The 25491-nt window shown below is 42.4% G+C and overlaps 2 protein-coding genes across 4 annotated transcripts; one reads left to right on the top strand and one right to left on the bottom strand.

The window, feature by feature from the left end:
- Positions 1-2960: 2960 nt before the first annotated feature.
- On the bottom strand, positions 2961-14011 carry zgc:113263 (TIN2_N and Myb_DNA-bind_4 domain-containing protein). Of its 2 annotated transcripts, none has more exons than XM_010887180.5 (23): positions 13633-14011; positions 12922-13124; positions 11711-11815; positions 10562-10657; positions 10354-10464; positions 10125-10248; positions 9489-10002; positions 9158-9225; positions 8812-9064; positions 8524-8684; positions 8081-8303; positions 7757-7932; positions 7309-7558; positions 6958-7100; positions 6610-6874; positions 6321-6445; positions 5972-6206; positions 5726-5871; positions 5329-5578; positions 4962-5098; positions 4615-4858; positions 4361-4488; positions 2961-4092 (listed from the first exon to the last, which is right to left on the bottom strand). In XM_010887180.5, the coding sequence occupies exons 1-23, from the start codon at positions 13655-13657 to the stop codon at positions 3842-3844; spliced, it is 4233 nt and encodes a 1410-aa protein (XP_010885482.3). In that variant the 5' UTR covers positions 13658-14011; the 3' UTR covers positions 2961-3841. The 2 variants fall into 2 exon arrangements, with proteins under 2 accessions (XP_010885482.3, XP_019898289.3); XM_020042730.3 differs by having other exon boundaries at positions 12922-13074.
- A 346-nt stretch (positions 14012-14357) lies between these two features.
- Positions 14358-25433, top strand: LOC105020282 (mucin-17-like). Of its 2 annotated transcripts, none has more exons than XM_013140146.4 (12): positions 14358-14556; positions 15212-15347; positions 15809-16109; positions 18377-18427; positions 18708-18834; positions 18922-19087; positions 21272-21392; positions 21639-21735; positions 21984-22071; positions 22158-22288; positions 22375-22526; positions 22808-25433. In XM_013140146.4, exons 2-12 carry the CDS (start codon positions 15267-15269, stop codon positions 25051-25053), a joined length of 3561 nt encoding a protein of 1186 aa, XP_012995600.3. In that variant the 5' UTR covers positions 14358-14556; positions 15212-15266; the 3' UTR covers positions 25054-25433. The 2 variants fall into 2 exon arrangements, with proteins under 2 accessions (XP_012995600.3, XP_034145935.1); XM_034290044.1 differs by lacking the exon at positions 14358-14556 and adding an exon at positions 14563-15047.
- The last annotated feature ends 58 nt before the right edge of the window (positions 25434-25491 follow it).

The following is a 25491-nucleotide window of genomic DNA, read 5'->3' as shown; positions in this document are numbered from 1 at the left end:
TACGTCCTGACACTATTAGGAAAGTGTAAACTCTGACAGTAGTAATCTCCTGTATCTTCAGGCTGGACTCCACTGATGGTCAGAGTGAAGTCACTCCCAGATCCACTACCACTGAATCTAGATGGGGTCCCAGAGGAACGGGTACTAACTAAATATATGAGGAGTTTAGGAGCTTCTCCAAATTTCTGTTGATACCAGGCCAAGTACTGTCCATTGCTGTCACTGTATACAGAACTACTGGTCTTACAGCTGAGACTGACTGAGTGACCCACAGAAACTGATTTTAATGCAGGACTCTGAGTCACAACGATCTGTCCTCTGGACTCTGAAACAGATGTAAATGACATTACATTACTCCGTTATTAGTAATGAATTAATGATTTTACAAAAGCATTTAATTTATTGTTAAAAGTTTAGGAAGGAATTGTCTGTGTTCATTTCTGTAATAAATATTACCTTGAACATAGAGTGTAAAAATCCAGATGAAAATGGTGATCAAAGTCATGGCTGTTGTTGGTTCTGTTGTCATGAAGAACAGGTCTCACAAATGAAGTGTTGAACTCACAGGGTTATATACAGTCCTAGAGCACTATAGCATGTGCTGTCAACATCCTTAATATGCAAACTGTCTTCCTATGAACAATTAATGCTGAGAACAGAATTCATTAGAATGACAATCTTGTCATGATGGAAAAAATGAAAGAAAAACTGCCACAGTGACACATGAGTAAGCAAACAAGGGAACAGGTGCTTCTGTCTCCTGTGCGGATCCAGTCAATATGCAATATCTAAAAAAAGTCTCCCCCAAGTGGTAACAGCTGGTAACAGAAAGATCATCACATACAGTGGCGTGAAAATGTGTTTGCCCCCTTCCTGATGTCTTATTTTTTTGCATGTTTGTCACACTTAAATGTTTCAGATCAAACAAATGTTTATATTAGTCAAAGATAACACAGGTAAACAATAAAATGCAGTTTTGAAATGAAGGTTGTTATTATTAAGGGAAAACTAAATCCAAACCTACATGGCCTTGTGTGAAAAAGCTTTTGCCCCCTACAAACTAATAACTGGTTGGGCCACCCGTAGCAGCAACAACTGCAATCAAGCGTCTGCGATAACTTGTAATAAGTTTTTTACAGCACCATGGAGGAATTTGGGCCCACTCATCTTTGCAGAATTGTTGTAATTCAGCCACACTGGAGGATTTTTGAGCATGAACTGCCTTTTTAAGGTCATGCCACAGTATCTCAATAGGATTCAGATCAGGACTTTGACTAGGCCACTCCAAAGTCTTCATTTTGTTTTACTTGAGCAATTCAGAGGTGTTTGTCCTGCTGCAGAACCCAAGTTAGCTTCAGCCTGAGGCACAGAAAAGACGGCCGGACATTCTCCTTCAGGATTTTTTGGTAGACAGCAGAATTCATGGTTCCATTTATCACAGCAAGTCTTCCAGGTCCTGAAGCAGCAAAACAGGCCCAGACCATCACACACCCACCACCATATTTTACTGTTGGTATGATGTTCTTTTTCTGAAATGCGGTGTTACTTTTACGCCAGATGTAACGGGGGGGACACCTTCCAAAAAGTTCAACTTTTGTCTTGTAAGTCCACAGAGTATTTTCCCAAAAGTATTGGGGATCATCAAGATTTTTCTGGCTAAAATGAGATTAGCTTTAATGTTATTTATGCTCAGCAGTGGTTTTCGTCTTGGAACTCTGCCATGCCGACCATTTTTGCCCAGTTTCTTTCTTATGGTCGAGTCATGAACACTGACCTTAACTGAAGCCTGCAGCTCTTTGGATGTTGTTGTGGGGTCTTTTATGACCTCTAGGATAAGTCGTCGCTGTGCTCTTGGGGTAATTTTGGTCGGCCGGCCACTCCTTGGAAGGTTCTCCACTGTTCCATGTTTTCGCCATTTATGGATAATGGCTCTTACTGTGGTTCGCTGGAGTCCCAAAGCTTTAGAAATTGCTTTATAACCTTTCCCAGACTGATAGAAAGTAATTGAGCTCTTTCTCATTAGTTCCTGAATTTCTTTGGATCTCTGCATAATGTGTAGCTTTTGAGGATCTTTTGATCTACTTCACTTTGTCAGGCAGGTCCTATTCAAGTGATTTCTTGATTGAGAACAGGTGTGGCAGTAATCAGGCCTGGGGGGGGTAATTTTTCACACAGGGCCAAGTAGGTTTGGATTTTGTTTTCCCTTAATAATAACAACCTTCATTTCAAAACTGCATTTTGTGTTTACTTGTGTTATCTTTGACTAATATTAAAATTAGTTTGATGATCTGACTCATTTAAGTGTGACGAACATGCAAAAGAATAAGACATCAGGAAGGGGGTAAACACTTTTTCACACCACTGTAGATTAGATTAGTGCAGGACTGCCCAACCCTGTTCCTGAAGATCTACTATCCTGTAGGTTTTCCCTCCAACTGCAGTTGTGACTAACCTTATTTAGCTTTTCATCTAGCTAATTATTAGAATCAATGAAACACCATTAAAATGTAATTATTGTAAAACTAGCTCACTTTTAGTTCCAAATACTGTGAGGTTCTTTGTGTTTCCTTTTCCCTTGTTTGTTTGATTTCTGACATTAACCTTAGCATGGACATTTTGGTATCAGTTCCGTTTTTCTATATTGTTCTAGTAGCTTAAATTCTATGTTTGGTTCAGGTCATTATCGCTATTGGTTTCACCTGTTTTCTTAAACACCTGTTGTTGATTAGGTTCTATTTAAACCTGTGCTGTTCTTAGACATACTGTACTAAGCCTTTGATATGACTGTTATTTGACTACCTGTGTGTTTGACTACTGTATGGTCCTTAGACTGTGCTACCTGCCCAGAGATTTTGTACCGTTGCCTTTTTTGGGATTCCATATTGTGATATTTAGTCTATCCATGACTGTTTTGTGCCTTGTGCTTTTACAGCTATAATAAACAACACTCTGCAACTGGATTCCAACTCCTGTTTCATGTGGAACATTACAAATACACCCGGGAGTTCTCTAACACACACAAAATGAGCATGCAATACACAAATATATACATAATAGCAAACCTTTAGCTAGGAAAAATATAAAAATCAAGATGTCAAGACTAATATTGTTTTGACCATTTGTCTTCAGAGGATTCACTCAGTTACTTGGGCACTATCACAATATAGTAAACTTGCACTGACATACAAAACAAAAAGAAACATTCAGATAGTCAACGACATTGAAATTTAAGCACCTATAAAAAAGATAAAAAACAGATGTTTGAATGGGGTCCGGCCAAGGGCGTTATCGTTCTTGTTTCAATCTGTGTTCATTTGTTAGTGTAGTTGGGCTGACACCTCTTCTCTCTATTGTTTGATTAGCTTTTATCTTTAAGGACAGCAGGCAACCTAATGTTTAGATGTTAGGGCCAGTAATTGAAAGGTTGCTGGTTTGAATCCCCAGTCCACCTCGGTAAAAAGAAAATAGTCATTGTACACTTGAGCAACATACCTAACCGTAACCACTGATTTAAGTAGCTTGGCTAAGAGTGTCTGCTCAATGACTAAAATATAATTTTTACACTTTTTCATTGCTCGTGAACATGTTTCAAACATAAAAGCTAAAATATATCTGCGGCCCATTTCCTCCTAACAGAGTGATAAGGACACTGAGTCTCTTCAGGAATACCCCACAAAGCCAATGTGTCTTTGATAGGATACAATGTCTGTCTCTGAGAATAACACAGGACTGGACAGACAAGCCCTGCTGATTGTTTATAAAGCTCTTTCCCAGAAGTCATGCATCTGTCCTGTGATGCAATAAAACAGACCGAGTTGTTCTCTCATGCTTGGCTTGCTCATCATGAGATTGGAATAATACTCAGGTTCAGTTGAGTCGCCTTTGACTGGCACTGCTCTGTTGTTTTCATGAAGCCTTTGCCGACCATCATTTGGGAGATCTCGCTATAGATCTGGTCCAGTCCAGAATTTCCCCTCAGGTCCTCTTGGATTTGGTCAGTGCCCCAGATGTCGAGGAGGGCCTCCGTCTCCTCAATGCTCCAGGGCAGATCCGGCACCCACGGTGACTGACAGCTGACAGATTCTGGAGAGCCTTTAACAGAAAACAAAATGTTTAGAAAGCTCCCATGGCTTATAAAAACAGCCTTAAGTAACATTAGGGAAATGTTTTCCTAATTTAGCAGACACTTTTATTATCCAGAATGACTTGCCTAATTCACGGGCGAAACAATGGACAACAATTTAACTGGCTCTGGGATTTAGACCAGAGACCTTTCACTTATTGGCCCAATGCTCTTGACCACTAGCCAATCTGCTGCCCATACTGAGAATGGCTCTAACAGTCTCTTGAGGTTTCTCACCTGGGATCGCTCCCTTGCCTGTGGCGCCAAGTGATTCCTCAGCCAGTGAGTCACAGATTACATACTTGTTCCCAAATATCTGCACAAACTGACTGTAGAATTTGCATTCAACCTTTTCTCCTCCAACCCTAAAAAAAAGTAACATTGACGCAATCATTAATAAATATATCTGTCTAACAATGGGTTTTGCTAATATGAACACAAAACTGTAGTCTTTTATTGGTTATCAATTTCATGTTATCCACATTGCTTACTGTTTGCCCTCGCAAAACTGTCGGAAGTTGGCCTTCAACCGCTTCACTCTGGACTGGCACTGTTCAGCGGTCCTCAGGTAACCCTGGTTGGCCATTGCCTGAGAAATCTCAGTGAAAATGTGTCTGTTTTTTGTGCAGCCCTTCAGATCCTCCTGGACCTCGTCACTCCCCCAGATACTGAGGAGAACCTTGGTCTCACCATCGCTCCAGGGGAACTTGGATCCATCAGTTAAACGCCGGCTAGCTGAAGACAAAGGCATCCAATGAACACATTATTTACAGTGGGAAAGGAGAAACTAACTCCTAGAACATGGCATGAACACGTCAAGGTATGGCTTTTTATTTACCTTTTCTTTGGTCAACATCTAGTGTAGACTCCCAGACAGCAACTTCCTCATTATCTAAGGAATCTTCAGCCAAACTTTCCACATTGAGCTCCCTTGAAAATATCTCGTCCATCTGGTCGTAGAACTTACACTCCCTTCTGAGGAAGCAGAACATTCGACATGCAGCACATTTCCAAGAGGGAATCTCAGCTGGAGCATAATACCCTCGCAACAATGCTGACAGAACAGCCATAAATCCAAGAGTAGACTTACATCGTTTTTTAATTAGACAAATTGAGTGAAGCACTGATTTGACATAAATCCCCCATTTTTGATGTTGCACTGATTTATAATGTCAACAACTAGACAACAACTCTATTGCACTCACTTGTCATGGTGGAAGCTGGCCTTCAGTCGCTTGACTCTGGTGTGGCACTGCTCAGTTGTCCTGATGAAGCCCTGGGCCGTCATCCTTTGTGAGATGTACTCAAACACGTGGCGATTTTTCAGGCAGCCACGAAGAGAGAGCTGCACACGGTCCTCGCCCCAGATCTCCAGCAGAGCCTGGGTTTCCCGATCAGACCAGGGCATCTTTCTACTAGATTCTGTCACGGCGTAACTGGATGACCTCTGGCCTTCTATAGAGACATAAACAGGATGTGAGCTCCAGAGAGTGATTCATAACGGTTTTATATTAAGCTCATCGTGGCTTTCACTAACCACCAACTCGGTCAAAAACTCTGTAAAAACTCAGTAAAGACAGAGGTAATAACGAAGCGCCATACGTGTTGCCTGATCTTCCTCTTCATTGGGATCTGGAGTGAAGTCATCGCACAAATCAACAATCTCTGTTTCGGGTGAGAGGGTATTGTTGCCTAGCACTGGCTCCAGATAGCTGTAGTATCTAAAGATCAAAGGTTCCCCTCCGTTCCTGTGGTTACATCCAAAAGGAGAGGGAGTTGAAGGCTTCATTTGTAACAGGTCACAATGTTGGCACCATGAGTCACGGTACCCATAAAACACACACTGACCTCCTGCTGTGGAGAGACTGTCGGTACGTTTTCCTCAACCGCTTAATCCTCGAGTGGCACTGCTCTGCTGTTTTGAAGTGCCCCATGGCGGCCAGCTTCTCCGATATTTCTGCAAAGATGTGCCCATTGCGCACGCAGCCCCTGAGGCTTCGCTGGACCTCGTCGTCTCCCCACAGTTCGATGAGGGCCAGCGTCTCAGGCTCTGACCACGGGGTGGATCTCATCCCGTCCGACCCTGCACCGAGAGAACCTCTGGACATTACCACAAACTGCTTTGCTGATTGACGGAGTATGAAATGGACTGGATTGAGTTCCGTGTAAATCGATAACGGTCAGTAGGTATCACCACCTGAGTCCTGGTCTATTGTTTGGTCCTGGTCTCTTTCGTCATACTCGTCGATGGCGATCGCTTCATGACCAAGTATTTCCTCCAGCCGACTGTAGAACTTGTACTCCACCCGGCTTCTACCACTTCTGACAACAGCAGAGAGAAGGAAGACATTTAGAAAAGATGTCTTTGACTACTGGTCGGACATGAGTGCACTGTTTTTTTCTCTTGAGCAAATGAAGATGAAAAGAAAATATAGACCAAAAAAAGGATAAACGTTTATAAAATGTAAATCTGTTGGTTCACATACTTTTTCCTGTCGTAGCACTGACGGAAGTTGTTCCTAAGAGACTTGACCTTCCATCGACACTGCTCTGGGGTCTTGGAGTACTCTCGGTCGTGCATCTTCTCCGAAATCTCAACGTAGACGTGACCATTGTGGACCAAGCCCCTCAGAACCTTCTGGACCTCCTCCTCCCCCCAGATGTCAATAAGGGCTAAGGTCTCAGCTTCTGACCATGAGCCTGTTGTTGCCCGCTCAGATATTGTGTTATCGTCATCTGCTTCTGTAGACTCTAAATTCAAACCATTAAGTTATTGTGTAGAGGGGACAGCATATTGGAATATGTGCATAGTTTATAAAGAGGTGATATTTTACCTAGAAGTGAGTCACTGTTTGAGTCCTCTGACATGTCATTGGTGAGGTATGTCATCACTGTGCTGGTGGAGGGTGGCTCCCTCTCAAGTATTTGCTTCAACATATCGTAGAACTTAAAATCAACCCGCTCAGACCCAGATGAACTAAGGACAGCACAAATGGAAAGACAAATCACAGGTCTGGATGGCTGTGTTTTGTCTCAGATCATACAGGGCATTAGATCAAAGGAGTGGGTGGCTGTGATTTGTCTCTGAGACCATACGGGGCATTAGATCACAGGTCTGCGTTTGTTCTCTGCAACCATAGACCGCCAGTACGGGAAACTGACATATATTAATAATGAAGGGATACCTGATGCTCTCCTGACACTGGCGATAGCTGGCTTTCAGGCGTTTTATCCGCGTGTGGCACTGCTCTGCCGTTCGGTAAAAACCACGGACGCTGAGCTTTTCAGAGATATCAGAGTATATGTGACCATTGTGCGGGCAGCGCTTCAGGTTCTGCTGCACGGTGGGGTCTCCCCACAGCTCCAGGAGGATCACAGTCTCCCCATCGGCCCAGGGGATCTTCTTCCTGTCGTCCGGCATCCCCACCGCAGCCTCTAGAGGGAACAGGGTCAAAGGGTGAGTCGGAAATAGCCAATCCATTCCATCAATCTTATCCATATGTGGTTGAAACACTGTTTGTGAGAAGTCAACATCTGATATGTTGCGTTACGTTTCTACCATGTCCTACTATCTATACAGATCTATCTATAGTGAATGTGGTATTGGTCAACAATTACAGACAATTTCCATACCTCTCTCCTGGTAGGAGTAAATAGAGCACTCATTGTCCGCGGGCCATCCTTCTCTAGACTCCATGTCAATGTCAAGAGAGTTGTCCGCCACCTCCACATATGAGGGAAGCTCATTCCCCAGTATTCTCTCCAACAAGTCATAAAACTTACATTCTACTTGCTCTCTTCCCTTCACACTACATTTGGGGAAAGAACAGAACGAGCATAGCAAGTAATTGCTTCTGGCTCAAATAGACAACACTGAAGCCATCATAGGATGTTGAAAGAAACGTGATGGTACGAGCACAGATCCCGGAGGGACTCCCAAATAACTGACATACTTACTTGTTCTCGTAACACTGTCGGAAACTCGCCTTCAGTCTTTTCACCCTAGTTTGGCACTGCTCTGCAGTTCGGATAAAACCCTGTTCAGCCATCTTACTCGATATCACAGCAAACAGTTGCCCGTTTCTATGCATACTCCTCAATTCCTGCTGCATTTTGTCCTCCCCCCATATGTTGATAAGGGTGAAGGTCTCAGAGTCTGTCCAAGGAACACTTCTGGTTCCTTCAATGGGAGACAAAAACAAACATGAGCTGGGATCACAGACTGTTAATCATTTGATTCCGATTAATCAGAGAGCCACATGGAAAATTTGCTGTATTATTCAACAAGCTTGACCCGTTTATAAGGTGCTGGGCAACATGCTGCATGCAACCACATATTAGCCCCTTTCCCAAGAGTCGATATTATGAGATTTACCAGGAAAGGCACAATCTGACCATACCCATCTCTTCTAGACCCGAGTGGCCGAGGAACCCCCAATCCTCAGAGTCTTCCAGTGGGTCATCCATCACCTCTTCCACATCATAGGTGACCTCAGTAACTGGTGACGGGGTCACATTTCCAAGTATTCGCTCTAGCTGGTGATAAAATTTGCATTCCACTCTGTATGTTGGGCATGATTTCAGTGTGAGAACATGGAGAAACATTTTCATTAGGGATGGCTCCCTAAAGACGTTCCTTGACTAAAATGAAATGTTTCAATTGCTCTAACAGTGTGTAATGTACTCACTTCTGCTGGAGAGACTGGCGGAAGCTGTTCTTCAGTCGTTTGATTCTGGTCTGACACTGTTCCACCGTTCTCATGTAGCCTCTCTCAGACATCCTTTTGGAAATTAGAGTGAACACGTGGCGGTTCTTGACACAGCCTTTCAGAACTCGTTGCACAGAGTCTTTCCCCCAAATATCTAGCAGACTCAGAGTCTCGTCATCTGACCAAGGGACTTTGGTGTCAGTTGTCATGGGATAGGTAGTTCCTTGAGGTTCTTGACACCAGAGAATAGATAAACAGAAATGTATTGGCATTTCCCATTCATTGAGCTTGCAGTTATTTTTGAATGAATACAGAGATTGCACACCTGTGTATTCTCCCCATATCGAGATGAGGGGAGATTCACTAGAAGATTCGATATTCACTGGGGAATCCCTAGGAAACAGATTTTTTTTATAAGACAAGATGAATAAGAACCAATTATTATTTACAGAAACAACCTGGAGGGAATATTACAGCGGGAGTGAAAAAGAATGACTGTTAACTGTCGTGCTCAGGAACACCAGGCGGATTCCCTAACTGACTGGCTCCAAAGACACACAAAGCTAATTTAATATTTACCACGAAACAAAATGCAATGACATCAATGGAATACTGGGAGACAAATCAATATGAGCCATTTCAAAATCTGTTCTTACTGAAAGAGAGGTGAATCAGTTTGGCGTTTTCGGGGAACCTCCAAACTGTCACTCATTTTCCTCTTCCGGGTCATAGTGTGCCCTCTCCTCCTCTCACTGACCAAGGAGCTTTCACCCTGTTGCCATAGTGAACTCTCTCCACCATCCTCACTAGCAACCATAACATGAGGTGACAATTCAGGAAGTGAGAGGTCAATGGTGCATGTATCTCCCGGCCGACAAGAAGCTGACAAAAATGACGTTTCCTGATCCACAAGTTCATCAGTCTCAATTTTCTCCCTCTGTCTATTTCTTTGTCTTGTTCTCTCAGATATCCTCCTTTCACTCTTCTCTAGACTATACTGGGCAATGGGAATCTCAATAATTTCATCTTTATTTTGGCAATCTGAAAAGAGTGTGGACTCTTGCAAGTGACCAGAGAGTGCTTGAATGTCAGCAGCAACCACAAGCTTTGTGTCTGGAGGGAGGGAGAGAGTGGAGAGGATGAGGTCGTCCACTGGTAAAGAGCAAGAGTCTAAGAGAAAGAAAGGAGGGTTTCAGTATATCACTGCCAGTTGCCCCACCACAAACAGTCCAACGAGACATTCATAATTTTAATGAAAGCAGCAAAGTTCATGAGTCATGCATGACACTTACCTTTGATGTCAATGTGTCCCTGATTTCTGTGATGATCAATTAAGGCCTTCATCTCCTCTGGGGGTGTCGCTGATCGCAAACACTCATCTAGAAAAGAGGGGGCAGCACCTAGCCAAGACGCCATCTGAGAAAGAGCACAGAGTTATCACAGGTGAGCATTGGCAGTGGTAGCTCAGAGACAACAAAAGCTATGTCTGGTGGATTAGGGTGTACAGTTAAACGACAGTACCTGTGCAAAATCTGGAACAGGCAGAAGCTCCTCCAGTCTGGACAGGAACTCCCAAAGGAGGATCTCTAGTGCTGTGTCATATTTCTGGCCAAACTGCACTGGGAACACCTCCTGCATGTTGAGAAGACATGAAGAAATTAACAACTGACGAGAGACGTAGTAGGACGAGAGACGGGGAAAGAGAGTGAATGTGCATGTGTCACTTCACCTGGAAGAAGTGACCTTTCACATCTGGATCTTTTAGCAGGGTCTGCACCAGATCCAAAAAATTGGCTCCAGACTCCTCTACTTGTGGATCACTCACCTGCAAAATCAAGGGTCCCATCTTTAGCTGGCAGTTTTAAAGAGTTAAAGATAAATGCCAAGATTTCTGGCCAGTGGTTACTAAAGTGGCGTTAAAGAGTCAAAACGGGTCCCTGGGAACGGTTTAACATGTCATGTATGTGCTGTTATGTGCCCTATATCATTAGAAATACTCGCTTTCAAACCTGGAATTTCCAGGCTACCTAAATATTCTACCTATAAACAACATATTAAGCATCATACCTATAAACAACATAGTACATATCCAGCCCAAAATGGGATGTATCAATTAATTTATATTCAGCCAAACAGTCAGCCAACATCCCCTTTTCATCTAGGTGAGCAGAGTCATATATCAACATATCTATCATTAACTATTTATTTTTTTTAAGCAGACCAATTGTTTGTTTTCTTTGTCATTTTTATTCAATACATTTTCAAATAAGCACTCATAGGCGACCCGTCTTAGCCATACCTGCAACTTTAACCTGTAGATTTTACTAGATCATGCTTTTTCATAAAAAAGTAGCAACAGAGATATATTGTTTGTCTTCATTATTTGGTTATAAACCAACACCAACATTGTAGATTATAGCACAAGTTGTTTTTGGAGATGTTAGAAAAATAAGTCAATTTTAAAACCTATGACTGACATTCATTACATATAAAGTATATGGTATATACCACAATTGACTGGTTTTCCCCAAATTGGGATTTTTACTGTGACAGAACAACCCTAATTTCATATCACATTAGTGGGGTGAGAGCAATGGAACCAGACGACACAGCAAGCTTGACAGCGTGACCCTGCTATTCATTAGTGAGAGAGTTGCATGCATAGAGACAGTCCAAACATTAAGCGATTTATGAATTCAACCAGTTATGAATTTAGATCTACATATTCTGCGTTAATCCCCTTTAAAGGAAGATACTGTAGATGTATCATGACATTAGGTTTGTTAATTAGGAGATTAATTTCCTAAACTGTGTGTGTATATTTCTTCCTATTATAATAGGTATAAATGAAGGCTCATATTTACAGTAAATCACTCACAAAGTTGTCCCGTTGTGTAATCACTGAAGCTTTGATTCTGTCCAGGTGGGGCTGGATAGTCTCAGGACTGACTTGGTGATCACCGCGACATAACTCCAGAACCAGCTACAGACACAAAAAAGCCATTGCAACCCTATGCTTGGCAACACTTCTGGTTTACATTTGTCATTTTCAGCAACTGTGCATCATATTAGATGGAACGAATGGTAACGATGTCCCCAACATTTAATATTCATACATACGTATACACCCACACACATGTACAAAGGCCTACAAAAAACACGTACATATGCACAAACACACACCCCCTCCCCCCTTGGATTTTTCCACATATTATTGCAACATCAAATCGAAATGTTTTTGACACTGATTAATTCAAAAAATTTACATAGTTCTACATTAATAACAAATAGAAAACAGAATTGCATAAGTATACCCCACCTTTGAAATGACACACCTGAATGACCATTGGTGTAAACACGTTTTACATGATTTTAGATTCAATACACCGGTCACTGGGAGGTCCCAGAGTTGGTTAGCACAACTCCTAACAAACACTACATCATGAAGACGAGGGAACATCTGAAGTATACCCGGAATCAAATTAATCAAAAGCACCAGTCAGGGGTAGGATCTAAGATATTTGACATCCTCTGAACACAGTAAAGTCCATAGTTATGAAAAGGAGATTATACAGCGCAGCATGCCGTCCCCAAAAACAGAGTATCGCGGTGAGACGTCAGGGAGACCACTAAGAGGATAATAGCAACGGTTAGGTTTTCCAATGCTGAACTGGGAGACACTGAACCTGGGAGACACTTCAACAATAGCCTGCTTTTTGGCCTAACGCTAAGCGCCACTTTGGCACAAGCCTTCTCTACCGTGAAGCATGGTGGTGGCCACATTATGCTACGGGGATGCCTCTCAGTGGCAAGGACTGGGAGATTGGTCAGGATTGAGGAAAAGATTTAGCAAAATACTGAGAGGTCCTTGAAGTAAACCTCATCCAGTGCATATGACCTAACACTGGGGTGAAGATTCGTCTTTCAGCAAGACAATGACACAAAGCTTTTTCCCCTGTTGATCAATGGCAGAAACTGCTAATTAAATCTGTTATGAATTCTTGTTGTAAAATGGGGAAAGGTTCACGGGAGGTGAATATTTTGAGAGGCACTGTATACACAGACATTCACATACACACAGACACTAACCCGGGCTCTCAGTCCCAGGATGAGTTGAGCCCTCTGTCGGTAACTTAGCAGCTCTGGGACCATCTCTGTCACTGAGCTGACAAACTCCTCCAGCATCCCATAATGCCCGACAAGTCCTTTCTGCACAACTTGCCACATAGCAGCTGACATAAGCTGCAGGGGAGGGGCCAAAAGGCGTAAATAAGAAATTGGTATAAGGGGATCTGCAAACACACCAAAAGAGAGGGGTAAATTATTATGTTCACCATCAACCAGTAATAAGCATAGTGGGTATATGCAGTACTGTTCCAAAGACAGGCATACATCATTAGACTGATTGGGAAACGCCAGTGTCTGGGAGCCCTCTACTGGCCCTTCAAGAAGAGAATTGACAGATTATTTATTAAACTACCCAATGTACTGTATTTGACATTTGATATTAATTTGCAGCGAGCCTGTGTAGAGCTACACGCAATGAGTCATGTCGGGTTTATTCCAGCTTGCAAACAACCGGATACTGCCTAAAATACTACAAGTAGAATAAACACGCATGAGAATGAAAACATCATGCAGATCCATTATCTCAATTCTATTAACTTAGGACAGGTATGGTTCTGGCCGATCGAGATCAGTAAGACAAATGGTTGCATACTGATGTGCATAAAAAACGTAGGCCAAACACACACCAAGGTGCGCAAAAGACCTAATCAGGATTTCCAAAAAGTCACGCACCTTTGTCATTTTCGGGTCGTTCCATCTCTTTTCAAACGTTAACACATATCCCACCGGGCCGTAAATAGATCTAAATAACAGGCGTACTTTTCTTATAGTTTTAATGTCAACGCAAAACATAGCTAATATGCTCTGATGCTATCTTGCTAAAATGTAGCTTGAAGATGTAGATTGAAAAACATGCATTCTGATAATTATTAAGGACATAATAGACATCCTTGCGCGTACAAATAATACAAATATTAGGAATGACCGCAGCTCTCAGTTTTGACCTGTATGACCAAAAACAACTATTCTGGTCTAATCCGCTTTAGTCCGGATCACAAAAAGCCTGCTTCCCCCGTTGGTTGTGAAAAACCACAATAGACCCGTCTTGCTTTTCAAGGCCACCAGGTGGAGTTACCGCAACTTCCGGCTGGATTTCAAGGAATATGATATTTAGTATTTGCATGATTTGACAGCAATAAAGTACATTTCGTCTCTTCAATAAAATGAATTATAAATAATGTTTATAAATCGCCTAAGATTCGAGTCAGGTATGAGGTTATAGAATCTAAGTTTATGTATGTTTGAAAAGGTCAACAGCATTTTAACAGAAAGTTGCATCCTCATAATGAGGAACAAACTTTGTGTACTCCTATGTTTTGGATTGGATTTCAGGTTACGGGGGGTGTTAACATAGATTGCTCTGGTTTCATGTCCCCACAAGGATAGGAAAAAAAACTGTGCGCAGTCTTTGTTTTATGTGGGCAGGATTTTTTTTTATTATTACTGGTCATTGTATAAAGTGCAAAAATTGTGCATACATACAGTCCTCTAGTCGGCATACTGGCAGTTTAGTGTGGTCTACGGACGACCTTAATGGTCGGTAAGGGAATTGCAAAAATATGGATTTTCCCCAGAAAGCTAGAAAAACCAAAGTGTGTAAGTTTCGTTTTCCTTTCGTCACAGTGAGAACGTGTGTAACTGCTACCATAGACGTTTATTCATTCAGCGAAACAAAATTTTTTCATTTGTCAGTTTGTTAAAAGAGAACAATATAGGGAGGGAACTAATTGAATGATGCCATTAGAAACTCTGATTAAACGTTTTTTGGAGGAATAAAAATACCCCGGAAAACACACGTGAAGACATAGCAAGATGAATGAGCAAGTATTATTAAAAGTACTTTGCGATCGCCAGGGAGCATTGGACTATTCTGATCTGGCAGACATTGGTTGCGGAGCGGAATTAATCAGCTATCTTGATAAACCTGTTTTAAACGATTCATTTTATATCGCAATGTGCAATGGAAAAAAACGCATTATTGCGAAAACGAAAGTAAGGCGCTGCAAGGCTCCACAATGTGACGGCTGCGATGACTTACATCTGTGTACATTTTATCTATTAGGCGTCTGTAAGAATAGTAGGGAGAGGTAAGCATGTCTAATATGAACACAATAAATGTCTTATTACAATTGTGTTTTTAAAATGAACGTTTTACATTTGAGGAATGTCTACATTATAGCCCATAAAATGTAATTAGGTGGTTCACCTAACTGAATTTCTATTGACCGGTTTATTGTTACTTGGACTGCAGACGGAAATGCGCCTTTGGTCATGATCTGCACTCCGAACACAATTCCGGAGTTTTGATGAGGAACAACCTTGAAAGACTGAGTAGACTCGAACTCCGACAGCTGTTGTTACAGAATGACAACAGTTTCCTACCGCAGGTAAGTGTGTGTGTGTGTGTGTGTGTACCAAGCATAGACACACAGGTGAAACCCTTAGGAAATGTTGACAAATACACACTAGGGAACTTTCTATTTCCAGTGCAGGGTTTAGGTTTAGAGAAAAAACATTGGACAGAATTGGGTGTCCTTTTAGGTTTAGGCATTATAGGTCAGATTTAGGGTAGGTTAGAGAATAGAGCAAGAGAATGGGAACATGGATTTCAGGGTCAGGCCCCAAAAGATAGAAAAATAAATGTGTGTTTGTGTGTGGTAAATCTGGTCAATAAAGCTCACAACACTAACCTCAGCTTAGGCATTGGGTTAGGATAGTTTACTCATGAAACATAGGTTTATTCCTGAAATTCAAAGAATGTCACAGACCTACACCAATGTTCAGACACAACAGCTCTGTGAATCCAAAATAGTATAGCTAACAAAACCCCGGTCACTCGCTCACTCAGGTGTGCAACTCTTACAACAAAGGCACCGGGCCCTATGGCCACTGCCCCGATCAGGAGGAGTGTCGGAGGCTCCACCTGTGTGACAGGTACATCACAGGAACCTGCCGCTCCGGAGGCGACTGCAACAGGTGTCACGACTTCTTCGAGCCCCACCCACGGAGAGTCCTGCAGAAGAGGGGAGTGGCCAACGATCTTATACCGTCCATGTTGTCCACCTACCAGAATATCCTGGCCATGAAGGGTAAAGGGGCCAGTGGAGCTGCTACCGGCAGTCAGCCAAAGAGCTGTCCTCACAGTGCAGGTATATGGCTGCACGGGGAGTCAGTGGGGGTCAGGGCACCATACACTCACCTAAAGGATTATTAGGAACACCATACTAATACTGTGTTTGACCCCCTTTCGCCTTCAAAACTGCCTTAATTCTACGTGGCATTGATTCAACAAGGTGCTGAAAGCATTCTTTAGAAATGTTGGCCCATATTGATAGGATAGCATCTTGCAGTTGATGGAGATTTGTGGGATGCACATCCAGGGCACGAAGCTCCCGTTCCACCACATCCCAAAGGTGCTCTATTGGGTTATGATCTGGTGACTGTGGAGGCCATTTCAGTACAGTGAACTCATTGTCATGTTCAAGAAACCAATTTGAAGTGATTCGAGCTTTGTGACATGGTGCATTATCCTGCTGGAAGTAGCCATCAGAGGATGGGTACATGGTGGTCATAAAGGGATGGACATGGTCAGAAACAATGCTCAGGTAGGTCGTGCCATTTAAACAATGCCCAATTGGCACTAAGGGGCCTAAAGTGTGCCAAGAAAACATCCCCCACACCATTACACCACCACCACCAGCCTGCACAGTGGTAACAAGGCATGATGGATCCATGTTCTCATTCTGTTTACGCCTCTACCATCTGAATGTCTCAACAGAAATCGAGACTCATCAGATCAGGCAACATTCTTCCAGTCTTCAACTGTCCAATTTTGGTGAGCTTGTGCAAATTGTAGCCTTTTTCCTATTTGTAGTGGAGATGAGTGGTACCCGGTGGGGTCTTCTGCTGTTGTAGCACATCCGCCTCAAGGTTGTGCGTGTTGTGGCTTCACAAATGCTTTGCTGCATACCTCGGTTGTAACGAGTGGTTATTTCAGTCAAAGTTGCTCTTCTATCAGCTTGAATCAGTCGGCCCATTCTCCTCTGACCTCTAGCATCAACAAGGCATTTTCGCCCACAAGACTGCCGCATACTGGATGTTTTTCCCTTTTCACACCATTCTTTGTAAACCCTAGAAATGGTTGTGCGTGAAAATCCCAGTAACTGAGCAGATTGTGAAATACTCAGACCAGCCCGTCTGGCACCAACAACCATGCCACGCTCAAAATTGCTTAAATCACCTTTCTTTCCCATTCTGACATTTAGTTTGTAGTTCAGGAGATTGTCTTGACCAGGACCACACCCCTAAATGCATTGAAGCAACTACCATGTGATTGGTTGATTAGATAATTGGATTAATGAGAAATTGAACAGGTGTTCCTAATAATCCTTATGGTGAGTGTAGATTTTTATTTACAAGGAGCCTGTGTGCAAAATATAAATGCGGTCTGCACAATGAATAGTTGAGCTAGTAAAACTGGAATGTTTCTTTGCACATCAGCTTTTAAAGCAATTTTTTTTGTCAAGCATACGCAAGTGATGGGTGCACTGTTGAACCCTTCAGGGTCGTGTCCTGAGTGGAGTAATGGTAGGTTTCACAATGTCAGTGAAAAGTAAACACAAGGTGACTGATCAAAAGGTCAAGCAATACATGTACACTACCGTTCATAGTTTGGGGTCACTTAGAAATGTCCTTGTTTCTGAAAGAAAAGCAATTGTCTTTGTCCATTAAAATAACATCAAAGTGATCATAAATACAATGTAAACATTGTTAATGTTGTAAATGACTACAGTAGCTGGGAACTATTGATTTTTTTTATGGGATATCTACATAGGTGTACAGAGGCCCATTATCAGCAACCATCAGTCCTGTGTTCCAATGGCACGTTGTGTATGCCAATCCAAGTTTATCATTTTAAAAGGATATGTGATCATTCAAAAACCTTTTTGGAATTATCCTAAAACCAGAGCAATCTATGTCAGCAATTCCCTATCCTGAAAACTGTTTAAAGAAGCAATAAATCTTGCCTTCTTTAGACTAGTTGAGTGTCTGAAGCATCAGCAATTGTGGGCTCAATTACAGGCTAAAAATGGCCAGAAACAAGAAAGTTCTTGTTCTTGCATTTTGAGCCTTTAATCAAACCCATCATTGGCTTTCGTTTAAAACCCAGGACATTGCTAAGCGACCACAAACTTTTGAACAGTAGTGTGTAGTTATACAAATCAGGTACATGTGAACTACGATGCACAACAATCACTGTTTAGGGTACAGTGTATCAACATTTCACACACGTCATAACATTAATGTTCGCTTACTGACACAGCAATTGTTTACGACTGGCTTGGTGCTTTCCTTCTGGTCTGAGCTGGACTTGCAAATGCTGTTTCATGTAATTACATGTTGGTCTTACTTCCAGGGAGGACAGAGATCTGCCCATTCTTTGTCAAAGAAGACTGCAAACAAGGAGGTAACGTTTGAGATGTCATGTGTGGAGAGGCAGGCCCTGGAGGAATAGCTTTACCATGTTTGCTTTGGCAGAACACCTGCAAGAGCTTTGCCCTGTTTTTACCCCAGTCGAAACTATAGCAGCCATACTTTGTTTCTGTTTCTTTCAAGGTTGTCAGTAAAGGCAATTTAGAAGATATTTTCCATAGGGTCATATAAAACCCTGTATAGGTCAAGTAGGGCTGGTGCTTTGGGGTCACTCAGAATCATGTAACATCTTTCTACAATCGTACGACTTTCAGAGAAATGTTGGAGAGTCCACAGTAAAATGCCTTACGTGTGGGAAGTAAAGGAAGGTTCGACTTGGTCCCCCCTGCCAGAAAATGAAGCAATCGAGAAAGATTTCTGTGACCCTTGCAAGATGTTTAGGTACAGTCGCTTATGTCATGTTTAACTAGAAAATTGTGAATAAAGTACCATATACCCTTTTTTAACCACTTAAATGTTCATTCACAGTGAGGGATCCAGCCATGTGTGTTTTGACTCCATGACATGTGGATCAGGGGAAGTTCGTCGTCTGTGCACCATCTCCTCTGTGCTTAAGCCCAAATACTGCCTCACCACAAACTGGGAGTGGTTCTGGAAGGACGAGTGTGGCCATTGGGTCAAGTACCCATCAATAGTAAGTAAACCAACCAGTCCGTCAAACTCAATTCTGGGCCTCAAAGCTCATTCCCCTGATTTTTTATTACTGAGATCCGGGACACCAGGTGGGTGACATATTCGTTAAAACAGACAACTAGCAGGATCCAGACCTTGTAGATGTTGGATCTACATATTTTTAACTGCTAGGCTAATAGTTGTTCATGTAGATTTGTTCAGGTGAAAGAATGATTCAGAGATGGAGGCTTCTTTGATGTTTATTCCACAGTTATAGTACGTCTCCAGAATCCCAGCTCTCACCAGTGTTAGTTTCTCTCTCTGCTGATTCCCAACATCTACCAATTGACCTTAGCTTGTTATAAAGCAATGTCCCAGGATGATGGGTTTACGTTTCTAGTACCTTATCAGACTCCATTGAAACAAAGGAATAGATATATGGTTAGCCTAAACACGGAATGCCAAGCGCCTAGGGATAGTGACAGATATCATACATATACATTAAACTAACATTCCTTGTCCTTCCAACTACAATTAAGAATACACGTCGGTTCCTTCCAGAGATGGGGACAAGTCACACATGGTCAAGTCCAAGCAAGTCTCAAGTCTAAACCATCAAGTCTCGAGTCAAGTCTCAAGTCACAGTTCAGATAAATCAAGCAAGTCAAGTCAAGGGTTCACCCTAAGCAAGTCAAGTCGAGTCCTTATAAATTTCAAGTCAAGTCACAGTACTAAAGAGATGAACACACACACACACACTGTCTTCTGTTTCTGACGTGCGCTCGGTGCGAAGCTCGATTTCAAAATCAAATATTTTTCTCCTCCGCGGTTCAATTTTTTTAGGGGACGAAGCGGAGGGATCTTGAATCAGCCTGAAGGGGTTGTATTCACAATAACAACCGCCTCGCTATACCTTATCCCGCTTATTACATAGCTACCTACCAAATAAATCTATAATTTGACACAAAATATTGATTTCAAAAGGAATTTATTGATTTAAAAACAACTGTATTGCTTCCTCTAAAGAAAATAGTATGTTCCGTCTCTGGTTAGAATCCTGCTGCGTCCATAGCAACGCGCTGTTTTTCATGGCAACGGTCTGTTATCAAGAAATAACACGCATTCTGCACTGGAATTCAGCCAATCCAAGGGCTAATAATAACAACCTTATAAACTAATTATTATGACTGAAAAACTGCCTAATATGTAATTACGCTGTAATTATTCTTGTCTGTATGAGTAAAAAAAAAAAAATCTTCAAAATGTTTAGGTGCTAGTAATCACATCGGCGCCTCCATGTTAGCCTTTCATGCAGTAAAGTTAACTATTATGGTGTAAGCACAATGCTTTTTAGTTTCCACACGCAGTCCACAAACACTTGAAAATGCCCACATTTAATACAGACATTATAGCCTACGTGTAATAATATACATGCCCGCTCATTTTAAGATGCCCTTCAACATTAAAATTCAGGCTATGCCACTGTTATAGTCAAATTCCCTTACATCTATTTACCAGATGTATTCAGTAATGATAATGGTCACATTTCTAACAAGAAAAAAAAAAAAAAACATAATATGCAACCAAGGCCAAATTATGACAAACAAAAGATTAATTAATTACATTAGTAACTTAATCGTTATAGATGTTAGTGAAACTGAATATAAAGAGATTACTTTCTTACCTTTCCTTGTGGTTCTTAAAATAACAAATTAAATTTGACGTTGTTGCATATTTTGCATTTGGCAAATCTTTTTTTATTCACACGGTCCAGTTCAAAGTCCTTGTATCCAAACGACACTATTTGTCTGCCATGTTTGGCGCGGTTTGAATTGTGCAGCGTTAAAGGCACATACGCTGATTAGTGGTGCTGATGTTACAACATATAAAATAATTTTATTGCTGTTTGTTTATTATAAGTTCAAGTCATTGTCGAGTCTTCCACTTCAAGTCAAGTCAAGTCTCAAGTAACTTGTTCTCAAGTCAAAGTCAAGTCAAGTCATTTTCATACTTTAATCAAGCAAGTCACAAGTCCTGAAAATTGTGACTCGAGTCAGACTTGAGTCAAGTCATGTGACTCGAGTCCCCCACCTCTGGTTCCTACATAGGTTATTAGCAGAATACCCCTGATATACACATCTCTTTCACTGTTTGGAGAAAGAGAAAAGCCATTGTCCCTTAAATTGGTTTTCTCTGTTAACCACAGAAAGAGATGCAAAGGTTGTCATCCATCACCAGTGAAGACCTTGAGAATAAATACCAGGAGGATCAAAGTGCTGTGTTGAAGTTTACTGCAGGCCAGCAGTCTTATGAGTTAAGCTTCAGAGGTAAAGCAACGTTCTGGTGAAAAACCCCTCATCTGCAACACAGTGTAATAATGATGCTTGACTCCCAGCTTAGTTGAAATAACCTACCTTGTCATACACATGTCAATTAATATAATGTAGCTAATGGAAAGGTCACACCCCCTCAAATGGTGGTACTAAAATAGGTCTCAGGTAGCCTAAAGGTTAGAGGTTGACCGCTAGACGACGAAAGTCTCTTGGCTCAAATGGTTATTCTTGTAATTACAGACATGACACAAAGAAATGAAAGATACGGGACTATAAGTATGGTCAGACGACGTCCTGTTTTCGTTTCAGCTTCGGAGGTGCAAGCTATTAGAAGCAGGTATGGTATTGACAAGGACGGACTTAAGAGGATGTATACTGTGTTCTTTGTCGTACCTTTTTTGTTATAATATTTTTGTTTCCTAAGTGCCTCATATACCCTCGAAAAAATCTGGATTATTTAGCATAGACCATAAGGTTTTTGTTAAATATGACCTGGATGTTTAAGTTGAGAACTAGAGGTTTTGAAATTAGCAATTTTTTTGTGATGTAGAGTATATCAGAGTTATTTTTCATATGTATTTTCAGGAAAATCAGACCACGTAACACCGTTCAAAATTTCATGGCTGTACCTGAATTTTGGGATAAGTCTGCAATACCTGACATTGGATACAAGGTAACTTGTTTTCATGTGGTTATACTGCTTAGACTTACAAAGGAAGTTGTAAAAAAGGTGTGACAACTGTTTTCCCCCTCCTGTAGAGAGTAAGCCTTCTGGGATCTGACAGGGACTATCAGAAGGTCCTAGGACTTTTCAAGAAAACCATGAGAGTCTTTAATATCATTAGCATCGAGAGGGTCCAAAACCGTGACCTCTGGGAAGTCTTCCAGTGGTATGTTCATATCCACAAACACAACCTACAGTCAATTTGGGCAATGAACAGGATAAGCAGCTATAGATTTTTTTCCATGTTTGTAGGAAAAGAGACAGGATGAAGAAAAACAATGGGGATAAATACAGCAAGGAGCTAACTCTTTTCCACGGAACAGACCCAAAACATGTAGATGCCATATGCAGAGATAACTTTGACTGGAGGCTGTGTGGAACAAATGGGACTGTGTATGGCCAAGGTAACTCATGCTCACGGTTTGTTAAAATTTTTGTTAGATTTTATCTGAACATACGAGAGAAGTTAAGATTGCTCATGGGGGACATGGAGCAATATGGTTTGTGTCCGCAGCCAGGAAAGAATGCCATTCTGAGTTGTCGTAATGCTACATCGTTATATTGATAAGAGAAACTCATCACACGTTTTATACAAGAGTTTGGAAGGTCCAGTATGATGGAGGGTACTCACTGTACTCTTTATGTTGGTGTTTCTTTTTCTAATGACAGTCTCTACTTGTTTCAGGGAGCTACTTTGCCAGAGATGCTAAGTATTCACACAAGTTTACTGGTAACTCAGGAGAGAGGTCCATGTTTTGTTGTCGGGTGCTTGTTGGTGACTACACAAAGGGGAACTCAGAGCTCCGCAGGCCCCCTTCAAAAGGCGAGGGAAACCCCTCTCTCTACGACAGCTGTGTTAACAATGTCCAGAAACCTTCCAAATATGTGGTGTTTGAGAGGCACCAGGTGTACCCTGAGTTCCTCATCAAATATAATGATGGTGCTGCGCCCAAGTTGTCTTTGGCTTCTGCTCCCCCGAGAATGCTCTCTGTCCCATCCATTTCCTTAACACCACGATCAGGCCTCACTCAAACCGTAGCTGCCACTACCAAATCAAAAACAGTCTCAATCCAGTCCACCTCCTTAACCTCAAGATCCAACAAGACTCAAGTCATAGCTTCTACTACCCCATTGCAGATAATTCCATCCACCTTCAGTCCATCTCAAACTGCAGCCAACCTTACCTTTTATAAAACAAATTCTTATCCCACTTTGAGTTCAGTCAATCAGATTCGCCCAATACCTGCCCGAACCCCATCTCCCATCCCCATGGATTACACCACCTCATTTACTTACCCCTCTCATACAGTCAGTTCCACAGCCAGTGCCTTTAAGACAGTCAGTACCCGAGCCAGTACCTCCTCTAACACAGTCAGTACCCCAGCCAGTACCTCCTCTAACACAGTCAGTACCCCAGCCAGTACCTCCTCTAACACAGTCAGTACCCCAGTCAGTACCCAATCTAACACAGTCAGTACACCAGTCAGTGCCCAATCTAACACAGTCAGTACACCAGTCCGTGCCCAATCTAACACAGTCAGTACCCCAGTCAGTGCCCAATCTAACACAGTCAGTACCCCAGTCAGTGCCCAATCTAACACAGTCAGTACACCAGCCTCCAAAAGACTTGCTGCTTACAATGAGGATTACACCGCCTCATTTGCTTACCTCTCTCGCACAGTCACTACCCAATCTAACACAGTCAGTACCCCAGTCCGTGCCCAATCTAACACAGTCAGTACCCCAGTCTGTGCCCAATCTAACACAGTCTGTACCCCAGTCCGTGCCCAATCTAACACAGTCTGTACCCCAGTCCGTGCCCAATCTAACACAGTCTGTACCCCAGTCCATGCCCAATCTAACACAGTCAGTACCCCAGTCCGTGCCCAATCTAACACAGTCAGTACCCCAGTCAGTGCCCCAGTCAGTGCCCAATCTAACACAGTCAGTACCCCAGTCAGTGCCCAATCTAACACAGTCAGTACCCCAGTCAGTGCCCAATCTAACACAGTCAGTACCCCAGTCAGTGCCCCAGTCAGTGCCCAATCTAACACAGTCAGTACCCCAGTCAGTGCCCAATCTAACACAGTCAGTACCCCAGTCAGTGCCCAATCTAACACAGTCAGTACACCAGCCTCCAAAAGACTTGCTGCTTACAATGAGGATTACACCGCCTCATTTGCTTACCTCTCTCGCACAGTCACTACCCAATCTAACACAGTCAGTACCCCAGTCCGTGCCCAATCTAACACAGTCAGTACCCCAGTCCGTGCCCAATCTAACACAGTCAGTACCCCAGTCCGTGCCCAATCTAACACAGTCTGTACCCCAGTCCGTGCCCAATCTAACACAGTCTGTACCCCAGTCCGTGCCCAATCTAACACAGTCTGTACCCCAGTCCATGCCCAATCTAACACAGTCAGTACCCCAGTCCGTGCCCAATCTAACACAGTCTGTACCCCAGTCCATGCCCAATCTAACACAGTCAGTACCCCAGTCCGTGCCCAATCTAACACAGTCAGTACCCCAGTCAGTGCCCAATCTAACACAGTCAGTACCCGAGCCACTAAAATACTTGCACCCAAACCCCCCACCCTCTCTCCTGTAATCAATCCCTCAGCCGGAACCCCCTCTTGCACACTTTCCCCTTCAACTAGCCACGTATCTCGGGCTTACACGCTCTCAGCAACCACTCCTCCCACCCATTCTGTAACTACATTGTACACTTCGTTCTCCATGTCAAGCGACTCTTCTACCAGGTCTTCCCCCTCAGTTCGCAGACTATCTCCGGTGTACTCCCCCTCGACAGGTGCCTTCTCTCGTCCACTGTCTGCCCCAACAAGGAATATTAGTGAGGGTCCATCCAGAGCTCCAACTGCTTCGAAACATAGAACGGACACAAACGGAAAAAACAAGTGCCTTCTACAATAGCAATAGCCTGTATTGGTATGGGCAGTAAAAAGTTATGTTAATAGAAAATGCCTAAAAAACTAACAGAGATATTAACTGTAACAGTTCCAGCCCAACAGGACCGTTTGCCATGTCTGTTGTGTTTTGTCCTGTCCTGCCCTCTTCTGGTCTTCTGTTGTAGTTCATGTCCTTATTTGGTGTTTTTCCGCTCAACTGTTTTGTGTTAGCTCATCAGTATGTGTATTTATTTCAGTCCCTGTCATTCATTATTCATTGTTAAGTGTATGCCAGTTCTGTGTCCTGATTGCGTGGAGCCATTCGCTCATTCCTTTCTAGATCGTATCCTTTTATGTTCTAGGTTTATTCCAGCGCTTTGTTTGAATAAAAATCATCTTCCTTTTTTCCTGCATTTGCTTCCTGATCAAACTATACACTGTGACAGTTAACAATGACAAAAAA

Source organism: Esox lucius, chromosome 23 (genome assembly GCF_011004845.1).
Source record: "Esox lucius isolate fEsoLuc1 chromosome 23, fEsoLuc1.pri, whole genome shotgun sequence".
NCBI lineage: Eukaryota > Metazoa > Chordata > Actinopteri > Esociformes > Esocidae > Esox > Esox lucius.
Note: the sequence above shows the minus strand (reverse complement) of the source record. Positions and strands in the feature narration are given on the sequence as shown.

Coding starts and splice junctions, on each gene's coding strand:
- LOC105020282 (XM_034290044.1), top strand. CDS start 14,773: ATGAATGAGCAAGTATTATTAAAAGTACTTTGCGATCGCCAGGGAGCA. Junction 18,835..18,921: donor GACCCTTGCAAGATGTTTAG/GTACAGTCGCTT, acceptor GTTCATTCACAG/TGAGGGATCCAGCCATGTGT. Junction 22,072..22,157: donor TACCTGACATTGGATACAAG/GTAACTTGTTTT, acceptor CCCCTCCTGTAG/AGAGTAAGCCTTCTGGGATC.
- zgc:113263 (XM_020042730.3), bottom strand. CDS start 13,752: ATGTTTTGCGTTGACATTAAAACTATAAGAAAAGTACGCCTGTTATTT. Junction 8,304..8,523: donor CTCGGGTCTAGAAGAGATGG/GTATGGTCAGAT, acceptor CTCCCATTGAAG/GAACCAGAAGTGTTCCTTGG. Junction 7,933..8,080: donor CGACAGTGTTACGAGAACAA/GTAAGTATGTCA, acceptor CCCCAAATGTAG/TGTGAAGGGAAGAGAGCAAG.